The sequence below is a fragment of the Rhinopithecus bieti genome, unplaced genomic scaffold, assembly GCF_001698545.2.
Source record: "Rhinopithecus bieti isolate Rb0 unplaced genomic scaffold, ASM169854v2 scaffold_31527, whole genome shotgun sequence".
Taxonomy (NCBI): Eukaryota; Metazoa; Chordata; class Mammalia; order Primates; family Cercopithecidae; genus Rhinopithecus; species Rhinopithecus bieti.
In genome coordinates, this window is record NW_016813959.1 from 3,231,993 (window position 1) to 3,249,465 (window position 17,473).

Sequence of the window (17,473 nt, forward strand, 5' to 3'; positions counted from 1 at the left end):
CCACTTAGCATTCATGGCCTCCCTGGCATCACCAGGTAACACTGTGAAAACCAAGCCCATGGAGGATGCCAGGAGATATTTCCAGCCTCACAGCATAGACCAGCAAATGGGGACTCAGCAGTACAATTTCTAAGCCAGGTTCAAAGGAGTGAGTCTGTACAAAAGTTTGTAGGATGAAAGCCTCCTCCACACTGCACAGTCTTTTCTAATTTGTTCCCAGCTCCGGCCCCAGCCCACCAGTTAATTACCCAAAACTCCACACCCCATGCTAAGAAGGGGGGTCCATTACCAAGAGAGGCCAAGGAAGGGGGTTGATGGTGTTTTTGGGGTGATGGTGGGAGTTTATCTGATGATCGTAGCCTCTGCTTGGGAACTGTTGGTACCTTGGGTATTCAGCACCAGCCACACAACTCGGAAAATAACTCTCTCTGGGTCAGGGTGTGCCAAGAGGTACAGGCAACCTCCTAAATATCCCCCGTTAAAGCAACAGGATACATACAGCAACAGTCGCGTGGAGTCCACGTAGCTCATACGAAGCAGCTTCTTGTTCTAACTGTAGCACAATCCGAAGATGAGACTAAGGCACATGAATGTAGACGTGAGAGATTGCTCCTCATCCTAGAGACGAGAGGAGATGAAGGAACTTCAGGGTTGTCCACAGTATCCACAGTACTCCAGAACAAAAGTTCAAGCAGCGTGATGATGAACCGTTGGGTATGGCGACGGGGAAAACGTTGCCAAGCTTCAGGACAGCAGGGTCAGGAGGGCAGAGGCATTGGAAGCCAATGGCTGGGCGTTTTGGAAGAAAGCTGATGTGGAGGGAGAGCGACATCCCAGTCCACTGCTTCCTGGAGTGTGACCGCGTGGATAACCTGGGTCAACAGAGGCAGAAGTGGCGGTGACGAAATGGGGTCAGCGGGGTGTAGGTTACCTGTTAAAAGCATTAAATAGTAAAAGAAAAGAGAAATAAGGTCAAGAGAAGATTTTGCGTGTCTGTGTGTTTTACGGTCAGGGAGATGGGGGGTTATCTGTTTGTCTCCACTACGGTAACTACGGTAACTACCGTATTATGTTGGGGTGGTTGGAGAGTGGGCGAGGATCTCTTCTCTGTAATGCATGCGAGTGGCCACCAGATGGTGTCCCAAGTCCTGATGTAACAGCCACTGTGTCAAGGACTTTCCTGGCAAAACAGACCAAATGTTAACTTCTAAATATGTGATGATTACATAAAGTAAACATCACACAAAAGGCCCAAAATCAAAGCAATTAGGTCCCAAGTTAGAAGAGTATTATATGATAATTTTCTGCCTTTCACAGTCTTTCTATTTATAGCTGTCTTTAACCCCCTGGTCCAGACTTGCACTTCTGAGGGGACATCCTGCAGGTTCCCAGCTCAGTCCCAGTTCAGGGTGGCCCTGCTCTGGATGGGGACTACCCCGGGCCTATTTCCAAGCTATGACAAGAAGGCAGCCCGCCCCGCTGGGTCCCCAGCCCCTGCTCTGTGAGGGAGTGAACTTGTGCTTCCTGTTTCACCTCCTCTTGGCGGTGGAAACAGAACTGAACGCACACTGTAAAGCAACTACTGTGCAGAACGGAGTCAAGTTGCAGAAACAAAAGGAAAACCTTTGGTGTGTTTCTTCTCAGCATTTGGAAGTCAGAGGAGACAGAGAGGGGGAAGGGCCGGGGAGAAAGGGGATGTGGGCTGGGAGCAGATCCTGGGATGCAGCTGCCTCAGGGCAGAGAGGACGCCAGGCCAGACCGCAATCCTTTGAGAGGACTCGGGACTCCAGGCAGAGATGGGGAGGCGCAGGTGTGGAAACTCGAAACCCGCTGCCTGGCTGGAGCTGAGGCAAAGTGGATGGGCTGACAGGTGCCTGGCATAGCGGGAAGGCACCCAGGACCGGGAGAGGGGACGGCGGCAGGGACCCAGGAGTAGCCTGGCGGCACGAGACATGGCAGCCTCCTGGGCCCAGGTTCTGCTTCCTGCGATGCTCTCCCTCCCAGTCTCTGAAGAGAGAAACTTTAAGTTGGTCAAGCTGTGATGGGGCCTGGGAATCGCAGACTGTTAAAGGCCTCAGAGGCCACTGATCTAATCTGCCTCTTCCCAGGAGAAACTGAGGCTCAGGGATTAAGTGACCTGGCCAAGGTCACACAGAAGAGCTGGAATAGAACTCAGGCTTCTGACCTGGGCTCTCACCCTGGATCCCTTTCTCTTTAGCTAGGCTGCCTCCAAGCCTGGGGCCGGGGCCTGAGCCATGAGGGGAGTGGCAAGCTCTTGGGAAGGGAGGGCAGTCAGAAAGGCCACGGGAATCCAGAGGACAGTGAGGCCTAGGACCGAGTTTTGGTGTTGGAGGCGAAGGTGGGGACATGACTCGTGACGTGTAAAAGGATGCATAGAAGCAAACTGCTAGGCACACTGGAGGAGCCACTGAACAGCTCCTCTCCAGGTTCTCCTGAGCTCCATCCGGGAACTTCCAGCCTGATTGTCCGGTGCTTGGCTTGCCACGAGGCACAAGGACGATGCTGAAGGAACTGACCAGCCCATGAACTCTTTTCTTGTTGGCCCACAGGGATCTCCTACCAGAGGCTGGTGAGGGCTGAGCAGGGCCTGCCCATCAGGAGTCACCGCAGCTCCACCGTGTGAGTGCTCTTGGGGGATGGAGAAACGGGGGGGGGAGGGAGTTTGGGACCCCTGCACTGTTCCACCTTCACCCTCCTCCCCGACTCAAACATCCAGTACCCCGCCCCCCCGCCATCCACCCCAGCCAACAACAAACAGGCTTCCAGGGAACTGGGAACTCCTGGCACTGCTGGCGATATTTTGTGTCCAGGTTTGTTTTTCTAGGCTGAGGGTCTTTCACCAGATTCTTAAAGAAGGCTGCATCAATTGTGCCAGGTGTTAGGCACACAGTTCCCCCACTTTATCCATTCTTTTCAGATGAGGAACTGGAGGTCAGAGAGGCCAAGTAACTTCCCCAAGGTCACACAGCAAGCAAGAGTCTGAGCCACAATTTAACTCTCAGGCTTATTCAGAAGTCCATGGTATTTCCACAGTCTCTTTCTGCCTGTTACTAAAACAGTGTTTCCAAACTTTTTTGACCAGGACCTATAATAAAAATCCATTTTATACGACATCCTGGTACACACACACACACACACACACACACACACACACACACACCTGAAACGAAATGTATCCCTGCTACGTAGGATGAGCTCTATTCTATTCTATTTCATTTAAGAAACAAATTCAGCTCCCCCAGATGACTTCATTACCCACCCCTGGGTCCTCACCTGCAGTTTGAAAAGCACTAGAGAGGGGGTGCCCATTCGGAGGACCCTCTGCAGGCCTCGAAGAGTTGGGTGCTGCCTTGCCTTGACATGTTGGGAGCCCAGGGACCCCAGCCTTCACCAGCTCAGAAATGATAGGCCCCCGGCCCTCCCCATTCCCAGCCCCAGGGGTTCACTTCCCACTCACTCCCCTGAGCAACACTCCTTGATTTCCCTCTAGGTAAAAACAAGCACAAACAAAATGATAGATGTCGAGAGAGAGGGAGAGAATGCTAACATGTTGTAGTTTAGTAAGTAAATAAGATGCCTCTGGGGGAGCTGGGGCAGGTGGACTGATGAAGAATCATCAACGCCTTTTAGACCCTTTCTCGACCTCCAGGCACCATTCTAAGTGCAGTTACGTGTGCTGACTCATTTAATCCTCACGTTAACCCTGTGAGAAAGCGAGTTTTCACATAAGGGAAGTGAGGCACCAAGAGATTTGTAGAAAGAGCTTACAGTTGGGAGATGGTCTCACTTTCATTATCTATGAATTGAGAATGATGATAAATTATTCGGCAGAGAAATTATGCGAGCTGGTGAGGGCAGGGGCTCGGCCGGGCTCGTTATAAGGTTATAAGGGGCTGCTTATGCAAGCCCACCTCCTTTTTCTTGCAGATAGAGAAATCAAAGTTGGTTTCTTCCCAAATGATGGGGACTTTGACAGAGACTAGTCCTGTCTCTGCCCTGTCCCCGGGCACCGATGTCCCCAGAGCCTGGAGGGAATGCTTCCTGCATGGTGCTCCTCTGCACTGGGTTTAAATGCAGAGTGTGGAACTGACAGAGCAAGAGCCATCACATGCAGCTCATACTAAAGCATTTATGGATACAAAGCTGCGATGGCCCGCGTTTGCTTCGAGGTCATGCGGTGATGTAGGGGTTGGCATGCAGGAAGTGAGAACAGCCATGCGTTGTTAACTATAAACAAAGTGATCAGTGCCTCAGAGCCCACGATTCTTTTAATTTGGGGTATGTTTGAAAGTTTCCACAATAAAGAAATGTAAACACTGGCACCAAGAGGGAATCTGGGTGTCCATCAGGAAGGGAGGTAGCAGTGGCCAGGCACACACTCCCCTCCCAGCCCATGAAAGCCTGTATCACGACTTTGGGCCGATTAGTAAAGGTGTCCCTCACGAGCGCAGGAAGAAGATGCACTCTGACTTGGCCCCACGCCACGAGGAATTTCATGCCCCTCTCGCCCCAGACCACACTGCACAGCACCCCGTCGCTGCCCGGCTCCCCCCGAAAACTGGTCACTTGGCTTCAAGTCACCTTGCCGAAAATATGATCCTCATTTGAGTAATCTTGCATCCACTCAGCTGTCTCATAGGAAAAAAAATGTTTTTATAAAAATTAAGTAAATTTAGTTTTAAAGAATTAAGTTCAGTTTTGAAAAGATCTTTGAAAACAACAGCTGAAAAATGCTCTGCAGTGAACCCCACGCTTTCCCTGGGGAACCTGGATCCTGGAGCTGCTGCTTCTGTCCTGGCCTCCTGTGGTCACCTCCTCAAGCTCTGCCTGGGCTTGAGGAGGCCCTGGCCTCAGCGGAGCTGAGCACCAGCAGGCACGAGGTGGGTGGCTGTGCCGTGGCATGCTGCCCACCCCCAGGTGCCATAGCCGGTCCCCTGTGTCCCCAGCACCGTGCTGTTGCTGAACCCAGTAGAAGTGCAGGCCGAGTTCCTCGCTGTAGCCAATAAGCTGAGCACCCCCGGACACTCGCCCCACAGTGCCTACACCACCCTGCTCCTGCATGCCTTCCAGGCCACCTTTGGGGCCCACTGTGACGTCCCGGGACTGCACTGCAGGCTGCAGGTATGTACCTGGGGCCTGGGGCTCTGGGGGAGTACCTCTCCGAAGAGGTAGCGCCCTCTCCCTGCTTCATCTCAGCCACGGTCTCCAGGGTACACTAGTCTCCGGCACCCCAGGTGACATGGCAGGGTGGTGGCTGGAGGGCTGGCCTCGTAGAGGGGGTTTCTGGTGCGCTGGATCCTGACCAGTTGGGTGGCAGCCTGGGCAGTGGGGTCGGGTGCTGATAACGGGTGCCTCAGAAGATGGCATGTGCCATAAGAACGAGAATGAGCTTTGGGCTGAAGACCTGGCCTCTAGGCCTGGCTCTGCCACAGGTCGGCTGTGTCACCACACACAGCTTCTTCCCCTCTCTGGGGTACAGTGAGGAGTGCTGAAGTCCCTCCTGACTGCACTGCCCCGTGGCTTTGGTCCTTTCTCTCCTGACCATTTCCTGAGAATGGAAGGGCAGGGAGAGGCCTGGCTGCCTGGCCAGCTGTGGGTAGGAGATGGGTGATGAGGCTGGGAGGGGACAGATCACTGCCTCCCTCAGTAAGAAGCTAGGAACTAGAACAGGTGGACAGCTAGCTCACGGTCCAGGAGCAATGCCCATCTCCTCCTGGGGTTTCAGGCCAAGACCCTGGCAGAGCTTGAGGACATCTTCACGGAGACCGCAGAGGCGCAGGAGCTGGCGTCTGGCATCGGAGATGCTGCAGAGGCCCGGCAGTGGCTCAGGACCAAGCTGCAGGCGGTGGGAGAAAAAGCCGGCTTCCCTGGGGTGTTAGGTGAGGCTCTTGGGAGAATGAGGTTCTCCCACATTCCCCATGGCCTATTCTAGGTCCCAAGGTGCACAGTCCAGGTGGGCCTGGTGGCTCTGCTCCACACAGTCACTCAGGGACTCAGCTTTTTCAGTATCTCACTGCTCCGCCATCCCCTGGGGTGTCTGTCATTCCTATCTATGGGGCAGGGTGGGGGTGCCATCATGATGGCAGCTTGTAGGAAGAGGAAAAGAGAGTGCTTATGAGGGCAAAGCCTGGGCTTTTCTGTTGAAGGTGATGCAGAAGCTGGGGCACATCACTTCTGCACATGTTCCTTTGAGCCCGCCTTGGTCACGTGGCCACATCTTGCCCCAAAGGATCCTGGGAAACATCCTCTCTACAACTCTATTACCATAGAAGGGAGCACAGATTTTGAGGAGCCATTCGCATTCCCTGTTACAATATTCCTCATAAAAACCTTCCGGACTAGTACTATTATTCTCCCATGGGCACATTGTAAAATGAGGCTCAGAGGTTGTGGCTTGGCCACGTTCTCACAGCTCATAAAGGGCATGCCTTGAAAGAAAGGTCCTCTGGCTGGGAGCCTGCACCCTGGCTCTAACTCAGCCTCAGCCTATCCAGCTATGCATCGTTGTGCCGATCCTGTCCCATCTCTAGTCTCTTCTCCAAGGCAAGGGGACTGGACTGGCCAATCTCCAAGGCCTCTTCCCAGCCCTCTTCTCCTATCTTCCCTGTTCTTACAGACACTGCAAAACCAGGAAAGCTCCATACCATCCCCATCCCTGTCGCCCGGTGTTACACCTACAGCTGGAACCAGGACAGCTTTGGTAAGGAGCCGGGGCCCTGGTGACACCCATGCCCCACACTGCCTGAGCTGTCTTTCGGTCCTGGGTCTGTGCAGCTCCTACCCCGTCCCCAAAGCTCTCCCACCTGAGCAGGCTCTAAGCAGAGCAGGGGCCAGTGCTAGGAGTCTTGGGCTGGCCCTGAGTCCTTCTGCTGTCTCCCCTCCAAAGGGAATATGGAAGAGGATTTGGGGGCCCAGACACCCAGACAGTGCTGGCCTTGCTTTCCTGCAGACATCCTGCAGGAAATCCTGCTCAAGGAACAGGAGCTGCTCCAGCCAGGGATCCTGGCAGATGATGAAGAGGAGGAGGAGGAAGAGGAGGAGGAGGAGGACTTGGAAACTGACCGGCATTGTGCTGAGAGAGACTCCCTGCTCTCCACCAGCTCTTTGGCGTCCCACGACTCCACCCTGTCCCTTGCATCCTCCCAGGCCTCAGGGCCAGCCCTCTCGCGCCATCTGCTGACTTCCTTTGTCTCAGGCCTCTCGGATGGCATGGACAGCGGCTACGTGGAGGACAGCGAGGAGAGCTCCTCCGAGTGGCCCAGGAGGCACGGCAGCCAGGAACGCCGGGGCCACCGCAGGCCTGGGCAGAAGTTCATCAGGATCTATAAACTCTTCAAGAGCACCAGCCAGCTGGTACTGCGGAGGGACTCTCGGAGCCTGGAGGGCAACTCGGACACGGCCCTGCCCCTGCGGCGGGCAGGGAGCCTCTGCAGCCCCCTGGACGAACCAGTATCTCCCCCTTCCCGGGCCCAGCGCTCCCGCTCCCTGCCCCAGCCCAAACTCAGTACCCAGCTGCCCAGCTGGCTTCTAGCCCCTGCTTCACGTCACCAGCGCCGCCGCCCCTTCCTGAGTGGAGATGAGGATCCCAAGGCCTCCACGCTACGTGTTGTGGTCTTTGGCTCCGATCGGATTTCAGGGAAGGTGGCTCGGGCATATAGCAACCTTCGGTAAGAGCCGTAACGGGGAGGCATCGCTCTGCCCTGGGTAACAGCGTTGTTGTGCTGGTGGAATCTGGGGCCTGAGGCTTAGGCCCCAGAGGAACCAAAAGTTCCTTTATTTATTTATTTATTTATTATGATTACTATTATTTTGAGACAGAGTCTTGCTCTGTTGCTCGGGCTGGAGTGCAGTGGCATGATCTCGGCTCACTGTAACCTCTGGCTCTCCGGTTCAAGCGATTCTCGTGCCTCAGCCTCCCAAGAAGCTGGGATTACAGGTGCACGCCACCACACCTGACTAATTTTTTTTTTCTTAGTAGAGATGGGGTTTCCCCATGTTGGCCAGGCTGGTCTTGAACTCCTGGCCTCAGGTGATCCACCCACCTTGGCCTCCCAAAGTGCTGGGATTACAGGTGTGAGCCACCATGCCCAGCCCCCTTCTCACTATCTTCTTCTTGCCAGGCGGCTGGAGAACAATCGCCCACTCCTCACACGGTTCTTCAAACTTCAGTTCTTCTATGTGCCTGTGAAGCGAAGTCATGGGACCAGCCCTAGTGCCTGTCCACCCCCTTGGAGCCAGACGCCCTCACCTCCGACAGACTCCCCTGGGCACGCCAGCCCTGGAGTACGTCCCCAGACTGGGCCAGTGGGGTGGTAATGTAGAGTTCTGGCTACCTGAAGGAAGCCGATTGGAAGTCGTGGAAAGCAATCCCCTGTGTTGACAGTGCACCTGCCCCTGCCTGGCCCTCACTCCCTGCACTTGGACGTGACATTTTGCCATATGACAAAGACTGAAAGTTGTCATACTTCCCCAAGGGCAGGGAGAAACTCAGCTTGGGGCTGCAGGTGCCATCCAAGGCCCTGGAGCTAGGATGGGCAGGCCTCCTGGGGAGCTGGGAATGACTCTTGTCCCTCGCGCTAGGAGCTGGGCACCACCCCATGGGAGGAGAGCACCAATGACATCTCCCACTACCTCGGCATGCTGGACCCCTGGTATGAGCGCAATGTGCTAGGCCTCATGCACCTGCCCCCTGAAGTTCTGTGCCAGGTAAGTGACCCCTGCGGTTGTGGAACAGGGCCCACTGGCTGCAGTCACCCAGCCTCACTTACAAAGCCCTGGATTTAGGGAATCCAGCTTGAGGCCCCCATGGAGGACCTGGGCCCTCTTGGAAAAGATCAGGGAGTGTGGGTGAGAAGCAGGACCGAGCCTGAATTCAGGACACTGAGGGCAAGAGCTGAGGTCACTGCAGTGATGGAGGAGGGGCCTCAGAAGGGTCCAGGGGACCTCAGATTTCAGCCCACTTCCTCAACTCCCACCCTTGTCTGGCAAAGCCAGACGCCTCCCCGGAGGCCGGTGGGTCAGGTGAGGGACATGGAGGCTGGGCACCGGCCCTCCCCTGCTTCCTGCTTCCACCTCACCAGCTCCCCCTGGCTGGCTGCCTCTATATCTCTCTTCTATCTTCCTCCCTAATTCTTGCTCCTTCTTGCCATCTATCCATCCACCCATCTGGATTGGCTGCCCCTTCCCTCTGGCCACAGCAGTCCCTGAAGGCTGAAGCCCAGGCCCTGGAAGGCTCCCCCACCCAGCTGCCCATCCTGGCCGACATGCTACTCTACTACTGCCGCTTTGCCGCCAGACCGGTGCTGCTGCAAGTCTATCAGACGGAGGTAAGGCCTCCCTGACCTGCACCGCCTCTTCCCCACCTGCCGGGCCTGCAAGTCCCCACCCCTGCCTTGGGACAGCCAGGTCTATGCTGGAGGAGCCGAATGGGCCCCTCCAGGGGGTTCACACTGATGTACATGCTCCTGCACTCTCCAGCTGACCTTCATCACTGGGGAGAAGACGACAGAGATCTTCATCCACTCCTTGGAGCTGGGTCACTCCGCTGCCACACGTGCCATCAAGGCTTCAGGTGGGTGCTGCCTGAGCAGAGACAGGCGGGGAGGCGGGGCCTGGGACACGAAATGCGGAGCTCTGGGGAGGTGGGGTTACCTGGGAGGCGGGGCCATGGGAAGGCGGGGTTGCACAGGAAGTGGGGCCATGGGAGGGCGGGGTTACCTAGGAGGCGGGGCCACGGGGAGGCGGGGCTGCCTGGTAGGTGGGTCCATGGAGGGGCGGGGTTACCCAGGAGGCGAGGCCATGGGGAGGCGGGGTTACCCAGGAGGTGGGGCCATGGCAGGGCAGGGCTACCCAGGAAGTGGGGCCCTGAGGGTGCTGGATTACCCAGGAGGCGAGGCCATGGGGAGGCAGGATTGCCTGGGAGTCAGGACCCTGGGGAGGCAGGGTTACCGGGAGGCGGGACCATGGGAGGGGGGGGTTACATGGGAGGTCGGGCCATGTGGAGGCAGGCTTACCCAACAGATGGGCCCTGGGGAGGCAGGGTTACCTAGGAGCTGGGGCCCTGGGGAGGCGGGACCCTGGGAAGGTGTGATCACAGCGAAGATGAGGCCCTGGAGTGATGGGGTCACTGAGGAGATGGAGGCGCCCAGAAGGTGGAGCCAGAGAGAGATGCAGGGCCTTGATGAGACAGATCCCTAGGGAGTGACGGTCAATGTCGTAGGGAATGGGGAGGTAAGTCCCAGGGAGGCAAGGCCACTGCGTTCGTGAGGAGCCTGGGAAGCCAGAGGGAGTGAAGGGTCTGTCTGTGTGTGGCACAGGTCCTGGCAGCAAGCGGCTGGGCATCGATGACGACCGGGAGGCTGTTCCTCTAACACTACAGATTATTTACAGCAAGGTAAGACCCACACTGGGGCTCCTTCCCCTCCAGGATCTGCTACTGATCCTTCCTCCGCCAGAGCTTGGGCCCAGAGCTGGACTCGTGTGTTCCTGGGCCCCAGTCTTTATGCTGGAAGGCCACAGCAGGCTCCCCTGGATGCTCAGAGAAGCAGAGAGGGGAGGGAGTGGATATCTCTGTGCTTCTTGGCCTCCAAAACCTCTCTCCCACCATGTTCTCTGCCCTCACCTGAATGCGCTCAGCAGCCGCCCAGGGGTAGGGGTCTGCTGGGCCTGGCTACAGGGCCGGGGCTGAGAGGGGGCAAGGGAAGGCTTCCAGAGGCACTTGAGGGAGAAGCCAGGGTCTCGGGGGCGCCAATGTGCCTGGCAGGCTGCATGCAAGGTGCGATTGGCATGAGAAAGGAGTGAGGAGAGTTGTAGGGAGGTGGAGGGCTGTCCATGACATGCCAGAAGACATGAGTTCTCTGAGCAGATCACATCCCAAGTTCTAGGCTGAGGGAAGCTTGGCCTCACAGGTGGGCTCCTTCCTTCTTTCCCGCCTCCTTCCCAAATTCCTTTAGCCATTCCAAAGATATCCTCTTAGCACCTGCCCATGCCACCTCTGTGCTGGGCAGAGGAAAAGAGGGGTTGAGCAGGGAAGTCTAGGCCTCACTTTAGCTTGTCTAGCAGAGGGAGACAGACAAGAAATGAGGAAACAAAGAAATAGCCAAGATAATTCCAGACAGTGGCAAGTGATGACAAGGCAATAAAACAGCAGATGGATGGTGGCGTTGGGGCTGCGGTGCATTTGGCAGTGAAGAAGGTGGGTAGGAGGCACCAACACTCAATGCAGCCACATACCAGGTGCTTGCTAGACATCTTCCACGGCCCAGGCACTGTTCTAGGCCCTGGAGCCTTCCTAAGAGTGAACAAAGGACAGATGTGGTCCCAGGAGACATGCTGACCCCCTGGAGTGGGCGGTAGGCATTGGTTAGATGATGCACACCATCTAACCAATGTAAAATTTTACATCTAACGATGTAAAATTACAACTGTGACACACAGATGAAGGAGAGGGACACGGGATGTTCCTAAGTGGTGAACTGAACCCAGTCAGGAGAGTTAGTAGTGAAGGCTTCCTTGAGAAGGGACCTGAGGGGCCGGGCACGGTGGCTCAAGCCTGTAATCCCAGCACTTTGGGAGGCTGAGACGGGCGGATCACGAGGTCAGGAGATCGAGACCATCCTGGCTAACACGGTGAAACCCCGTCTCTACTAAAAAAAATACAAAAATCTAGCCGGGCGAGGTGGCGGGCGCCTGTAGTCCCAGCTACTGCGGAGGCTGAGGCAGGAGAATGGCGTAAACCCGGGAGGCGGAGCTCGCAGTGAGCTGAGATCCGGCCACTGCACTCCAGCCCGGGTGACAGAGCGAGACTCTGTCTCAAAAAAAAAAAAAAAAAAAAAAAAGAGAAGGGACCTGAGTTAATATTGGAGGGAAAACCAGGAGTTAATTAGGCTGAGAAGAGAGGTGAGTGCTCTCGAGGCAACAGGAACTGCATGTGCAAAGGCCCTGTGGTGGGAGGCAATGTGAACACCTCGAAGCACTCTGAAAGAAGACTCTGGGGTGGAGCAGAGACAGCTGGTGGGAACATGATGCCGAGGTGAGGCTACAGAAATGGGGGGACCAGCATACCAAAAGCCTTGATTGCAATGAAAGGAGTTTTTTTTTTTTTTTTTTTTTTTTCTTTTTTCTTTCTTTCCTTTTTTTTTTTTTGGACACAGTCTCACCCTGTTTCTCAGGCTGGAGTGCAATGGCGCAATCTCGGCTCACTGCAACCTTCACCTCCCTGGTTCAAGCAACTCTCCTGCCTCAGCCTCCCGAGTAGCTGGGATTACAGGTGCCCACCACCACACCCAGCTAATTTTTTGTATCTTTAGTAGAGACGGGGTTTCACCATGTTGGCCAGGCTGGTCTCGAACTCCTGACCTTGTGATCCTCCTGCCTTGGCCTCCCAAAGTGTTGGGATTACAGGCATAAGCCACCACGCCTGACCCAATGAAAGGAATTTTATTTTGGTCCTAAGAGCAGTGGATATCCATTAAGGAGGCTTACGTTTGTGGTGGGGCTGGGAATGCTTGTGACATGATCAGATCTGAGGCTTAGAAGCTCCCTCTGGCAGCTCTGTGGAGGAGAGATTGGGAGGGTCCGCAGGTGATGCAGGAAGGCCAGTTAGGAGGCTGTTGTCATGGTCCAGAAGAGAAATGAGGGCAGCAGCCTGCACTAGGGTAGTGGTGGCGGAGCTGGAAAGGAATAGGCGACAGATGGGAGTGATGTAATCAGCAGGGCTCATGGATGGGTTAGGAAAGGAGAGGCCAGACTCCTGGAGTCACTCCTCTGTGACTGGCAGCACCATCTTCTCAGGTGAGGACCACGGGAAGAGACCCGGGCCAGTTGGGGAAGATCCTGATTTGGGGCTGGGACATATTATTGAGGTGGAGAGGCCTTAAGAGATATAAGGAGACAGTGAAAATAGGCAGCTAGCTGAACGGGCCTGACTTTGTGGTGAATACGAAGATGGGTGGACAGCTGCTAGTGGAAAAAGATTACGGAGGAGACGCCTGAGGTGGGGAAGCAGGGAATACAAAGAGCAGAGGACCAAGGGGAGAGGCTTGAGCCCTTCATGATGAATGGTGGGCAGAGGGTGGCCATCCAGCAAAGCAGAGAGGCACCAGCCAGAGAGGCGCTAGGGAAACCAGGAAGGTTCCATCACGAAAGCCCAGGAGAGGTTTTCAAGGAGGGGAGAGCCGTGAACTATAAGGTCAAGTAAGCTGAGGACCAAGAAGTGTTCTTGGGTTTAACAACAGGGAAGTCCCTGATGACATAGACATTCACACAAAGACTTGAAGAGGGAGTTCGGGTCTGGCTGTGCCAGAAACAGCATGTCTGTGGGCCCATCCCTTCCTCACTCCGGGCCCAGCAGGAGAACCTCAGGACCACCGCTGCAGGTGCTCTCAGCTCTTGTACCTTTCCACGTGGTCACAGAGGCTAGACCAAACCAGTGATGTGGGCTCCTCCCTGGAGTCATCCAGGTCTATCCAGGGTGGCACAGGGGCCCTGGTGAATAAGAGAGAGCTTTCTGGGGACATGCTGACTAGAGGCAACCCCCTGTCACTGATGGGCCTTCAAAGAGAAGGTGGCAGGCTTGGGGGCCTCTGGACTCAGAGGGTCTGTCTATGCTGCATTTCCAGGGGGCCATCAGTGGACGAAGTCGCTGGAGCAACCTGGAGAAGGTCTGTACCTCCGTGAACCTCAACAAGGCCTGCCGGAAGCAGGAGGAGCTGGGTGAGTGGGGTGGGCAGGGTGGGATCGCCGTAGGGAGGTGCTCCGAGCCTGGCCTGAGTGCCCTTGCCCTTCAGATTCCAGCATGGAGGCCCTGACGCTAAACCTGACAGAAGTGGTGAAAAGGCAGAACTCCAAATCCAAGAAGGGCTTTAACCAGGTACCGGCTTCCCTCTCCTTCCAGCCATACCCTCAACAGACTTACTGGAGCATGCATGTGTGTATGTGTGTACGTGCGTACGTGTGCGTGCACATGTATGTGTGTGCATGTGTGCACATGTACGTCCATGTGTGTACAGGCGTGTGTGTGTGAGAGAGAAAGAGGAGAGGTGGGGGAGGAGAGGCAGGGTGAGGGGTGTGATTTGGGGATGTTTGAGGGGTGTGGTGTTGTGGGGTGTTGGGGAGGTAGGGGTGCCCTGTGAGAGGACGCGTGTATGTGGAAAAGTTATGGGGTGGGTGCCAGGAGAGTCCTAAGACTCTGAGACCAAAGAAAGCAGGCTCTGCGTCAGGGGACCTGGGGCTGCCCTAGTGAGGGCAGCAGGCAGGGCGGAGTCTCCTCAGGGGGCACTTGCTTCTTCCAGATGCTGGAGAGGAGGCAGGGGCTGAGGGAGGCCTCAGGCTCCCTCCCCTGACCTGGCCATTAACCCTGGAGTGCAGTCAGACAAACCCCTGCCCTCCTACACCCCCAGAAGCGGATGGGCAGTTCTGAGAGAAAGAACTGCCAGGGGCTGGCAGTGTTGCGTGGCCAGGGATTCGGGGCTGACCTGGGCCTTCCTTCCAGATTAGCACATCGCAGATCAAAGTGGACAAGGTGCAGATCATCGGTTCCAACAGCTGCCCATTTGCTGTGTGCCTGGATCAGGATGAGAGGAAGATCCTGCAGAGTGTAGTCAGGTAGGAAAGGGGCATCCCAGGGAGGGGAGCAGTTTCTGCTCCCACCAACCCAGAGGCCTGGAAGGAGCTGGAGGGATGGGGGCTTGCTCTGATCCCTGGCCCCTGCCCTGCCCCACAGATGTGAGGTTTCACCCTGCTACAAGCCGGAGAAGAGCGACCTCTCCTCGCCACCCCAGAGGCCTCCTGACCTGCCGGCCCAGGCCGCGCCTGACCTCTGCTCCCTTCTCTGCCTGCCCATCATGACTTTCAGTGGAGCTCTGCCCTAGTGTGGGCCCAGCGCCAGACTGGACAGAAGCCCTGGGGCAACCTCCTCTGTGACCCCTCCGGGACAGTCCCTCTCTGTGGAGAACTGAGTGGTCCTGTGCAGAGACAGAGTCCCACTGTGGGTCCTGCAGTGAGCCGGGTCTGGAGTAGAGGGTTTCTGGGGCCTCAGGGTTCTGGGAAAGGAGCAGCTAGCAGGGAGAGAAGGGCCAGACCCCATTGCCTCTCAGATTCCTCGCAGTAGAAGGAGAAGGATGGATAAATTGACCTCCGAAGTGCCTGACCACTAGCATGGTCTAGGATGCTTTCTAGAAGGAAGATCTGAGGCTCTGGTGCTCAGGGGGATGGCTTGGGCCTTTTCTCTCAACCTTGGCTGAGCCTACCCCTTACTTCGTCAAAGACTTGAGGACCCTGTATGTCTGGAGTTCAGTCCCCTCCTCTCTGGGACTCGGGTGACTGAAATGTGGATGAAATATTTCTCTACTTCAAGACCACCTCTCCCTCCAAACACACACACACACACACACACACACACACACACCCCAACAATTTCTCTCTCTCAGGTTTCCTGATTCTCTGGAAAAACGGCACTAATGCTAGACCTGTCTACTCTCAGAACTCGGCACAGATTCTCTCTTGATCCCCTTTTTGGATCTGAGATTCTTGGAAGACAGTATAGGCTTAAATTCAGTAGCAGCTCGGTTCTAGCTAAATCACCAGAGGAAGTTAATTACCTTTGAGCCTCCATTTCCTCAGCACTAAAATGGAGTGGAGAGTTGGAGTGGAAATAAGGTATCCTTAAAAGGTTAAATTGTCTGCAAAGCACCTAGCCCAGTGCTGAGCTCCCAGTAGGTGCTCAGTAAAGCTTAGCACCTGACTTTCTGAACACCTATTCCTCCTGTTTGGAGCCACTGGGATACTCTCACCTCCGTTGGGATGCTCCTCACTCCTTCCCAGTTCATGGCTGAGGCAGAACCCAGACTGAAGGGGGAAGAGACATTCCAGACATTCCAGAGACCTTCGTCAGGGTAAGGGGTGGGCTGCTCAGGGGCCCCACCCTTCACCCCCTTCTGTATCACATTGGCCCTCCCACTCCCATTTCAATCTTTGTGTGCAAAATCTTCCATGCCCGCAAGTTCACTGGCACTCTTCCGGCACCTGGGCAAGATCCCAGAACAGAGGATGGAGTGACTGGTCTCACAGAGCTTAGTGCCCAACTCAGGGGAAATGGCACTGGTGCATGGGACCTGGTCAGCCTAGGATAGGACATGAGAGTCTAAGATTCAAAGAGAGTAGCTTGAAGTCATTTAAGAAGCTAGAAACCAACGTGGACTAGAGAGGGCAGAAGTCAAGACCAGGATTTGGACTGATAGACGTGGAGAAAGCAGCCACGGAAGCATGAACTGTATCCCGCACAAAGTCCCTCTTCTCCTCCTCCTAATTCATTATGCCCAAAAGGTCTTACATGAAATTCCAGCCCAGAGTACACATGACTTGAGAGATGTGGACACAGCCAGCTTCTACCTTGCCTGGCCGTTTCTCCCATCTTTTTTTTTTTTTTTGACAGAGTCTCGCTCTGTCGCCCAGGCTGGAGTGCAGTGGTGCAATCTTGGCTCACTGCAAGCTCCGCCTCCTGGGTTCACGCCATCCTCCTGCCTCAGCCTCTCGAGTAGCTGGGACTACAGGTGCACGCCGCCACGCCCGGCTAATTTTTTGTATTTTGGTAGAGACGGGGTTTCACCGTGTTAGCCAGGATGGTCTTGATCTCCTGACCTCGTGATCCGCCTGCCTCGGCCTCCCAAAGTGCTGGGATTACAGGTGTGAGCCACCGCGCCTGGCCTCTTCCCTGTCTTCATGTCTGCTCTTGCTCTAAGCTCCAGAAGAGTGGCGGGCCATGTATCTTCAATACTTTTTTGCTGTATGGGCAGGTTGTCCTGTTACATGATCAACAGATGTCCAGGAATTAATAAGTGGAATTTAATATTTTTGTCAAATAAAACTTGATTTGTCTTATATTTAATGACCAGTAGTTATTTTGCTGCATGACACCTGCTAGTTGGACAGTTTATATAGATCATTTTATTTATACCAGAAAGAAGCTTCATAGGGGATTGTTTTATTTTTCCTTTTGTAATTTTCCACCCTATAGAAAATATATTTGGGTGAAAATTTTCCCCAATACTGTTCTGGTTAAGCCTCACCATACTCACCGACCCACAGAACAAAAAATCCTACACCTAAGGACTCAACATTTGGGGTTTCCTGTACCACTTCACTTGAGAAATATACACCCATATATCCATCTGTTCTCTGTACCCCAAGCCCTAGGGAGGGGATGGGCCTGAGGCTGTTGCTGTTGGTGGGTGGTGGCACAGTGGATCCCGGACCTACTATGTAGCTGAGAGCGAGGGAAGAGAGCTCAATAACGGCCCTCTGGATCTGGGACTGCCTTTCGACTTGGGTGATAAGGCGGGAGAGAAGAAGAAGTGGAGGGATGGTAGAGGACACCTGTGGCTTGGGAGAGGGAGGTAAGTACCAGGTTCCCAGAACACTATTCAGGATGGAGAGAGAAAGAACTGTGAGCTGT

At 55.0% G+C, this 17,473-nt stretch overlaps 1 protein-coding gene across 4 annotated transcripts in view; it reads left to right on the top strand.

The window, feature by feature from the left end:
- Window positions 1-16,442, top strand: part of PIK3R5 (phosphoinositide-3-kinase regulatory subunit 5) — a 114,716-nt gene extending 98,274 nt beyond the window's left edge. For 3 of the 4 annotated variants that reach the window (XM_017849255.1, XM_017849254.1, XM_017849257.1), the window contains 14 exons: window positions 2,571-2,640; window positions 4,968-5,142; window positions 5,747-5,900; window positions 6,638-6,721; window positions 6,971-7,688; window positions 8,142-8,304; window positions 8,602-8,727; window positions 9,219-9,347; window positions 9,499-9,592; window positions 10,338-10,414; window positions 13,641-13,734; window positions 13,809-13,891; window positions 14,513-14,625; window positions 14,744-16,442. In XM_017849255.1, the coding sequence (XP_017704744.1) occupies window positions 2,571-2,640; window positions 4,968-5,142; window positions 5,747-5,900; window positions 6,638-6,721; window positions 6,971-7,688; window positions 8,142-8,304; window positions 8,602-8,727; window positions 9,219-9,347; window positions 9,499-9,592; window positions 10,338-10,414; window positions 13,641-13,734; window positions 13,809-13,891; window positions 14,513-14,625; window positions 14,744-14,891 (2,228 nt within the window). In that variant the 3' untranslated portion in view covers window positions 14,892-16,442. The remainder of the gene's footprint in view (window positions 1-2,570; window positions 2,641-4,967; window positions 5,143-5,746; window positions 5,901-6,637; window positions 6,722-6,970; window positions 7,689-8,141; window positions 8,305-8,601; window positions 8,728-9,218; window positions 9,348-9,498; window positions 9,593-10,337; window positions 10,415-13,640; window positions 13,735-13,808; window positions 13,892-14,512; window positions 14,626-14,743) is intronic. The other variant, XM_017849256.1, reaches the window with a different exon arrangement.
- Window positions 16,443-17,473: the final 1,031 nt, after the last annotated feature.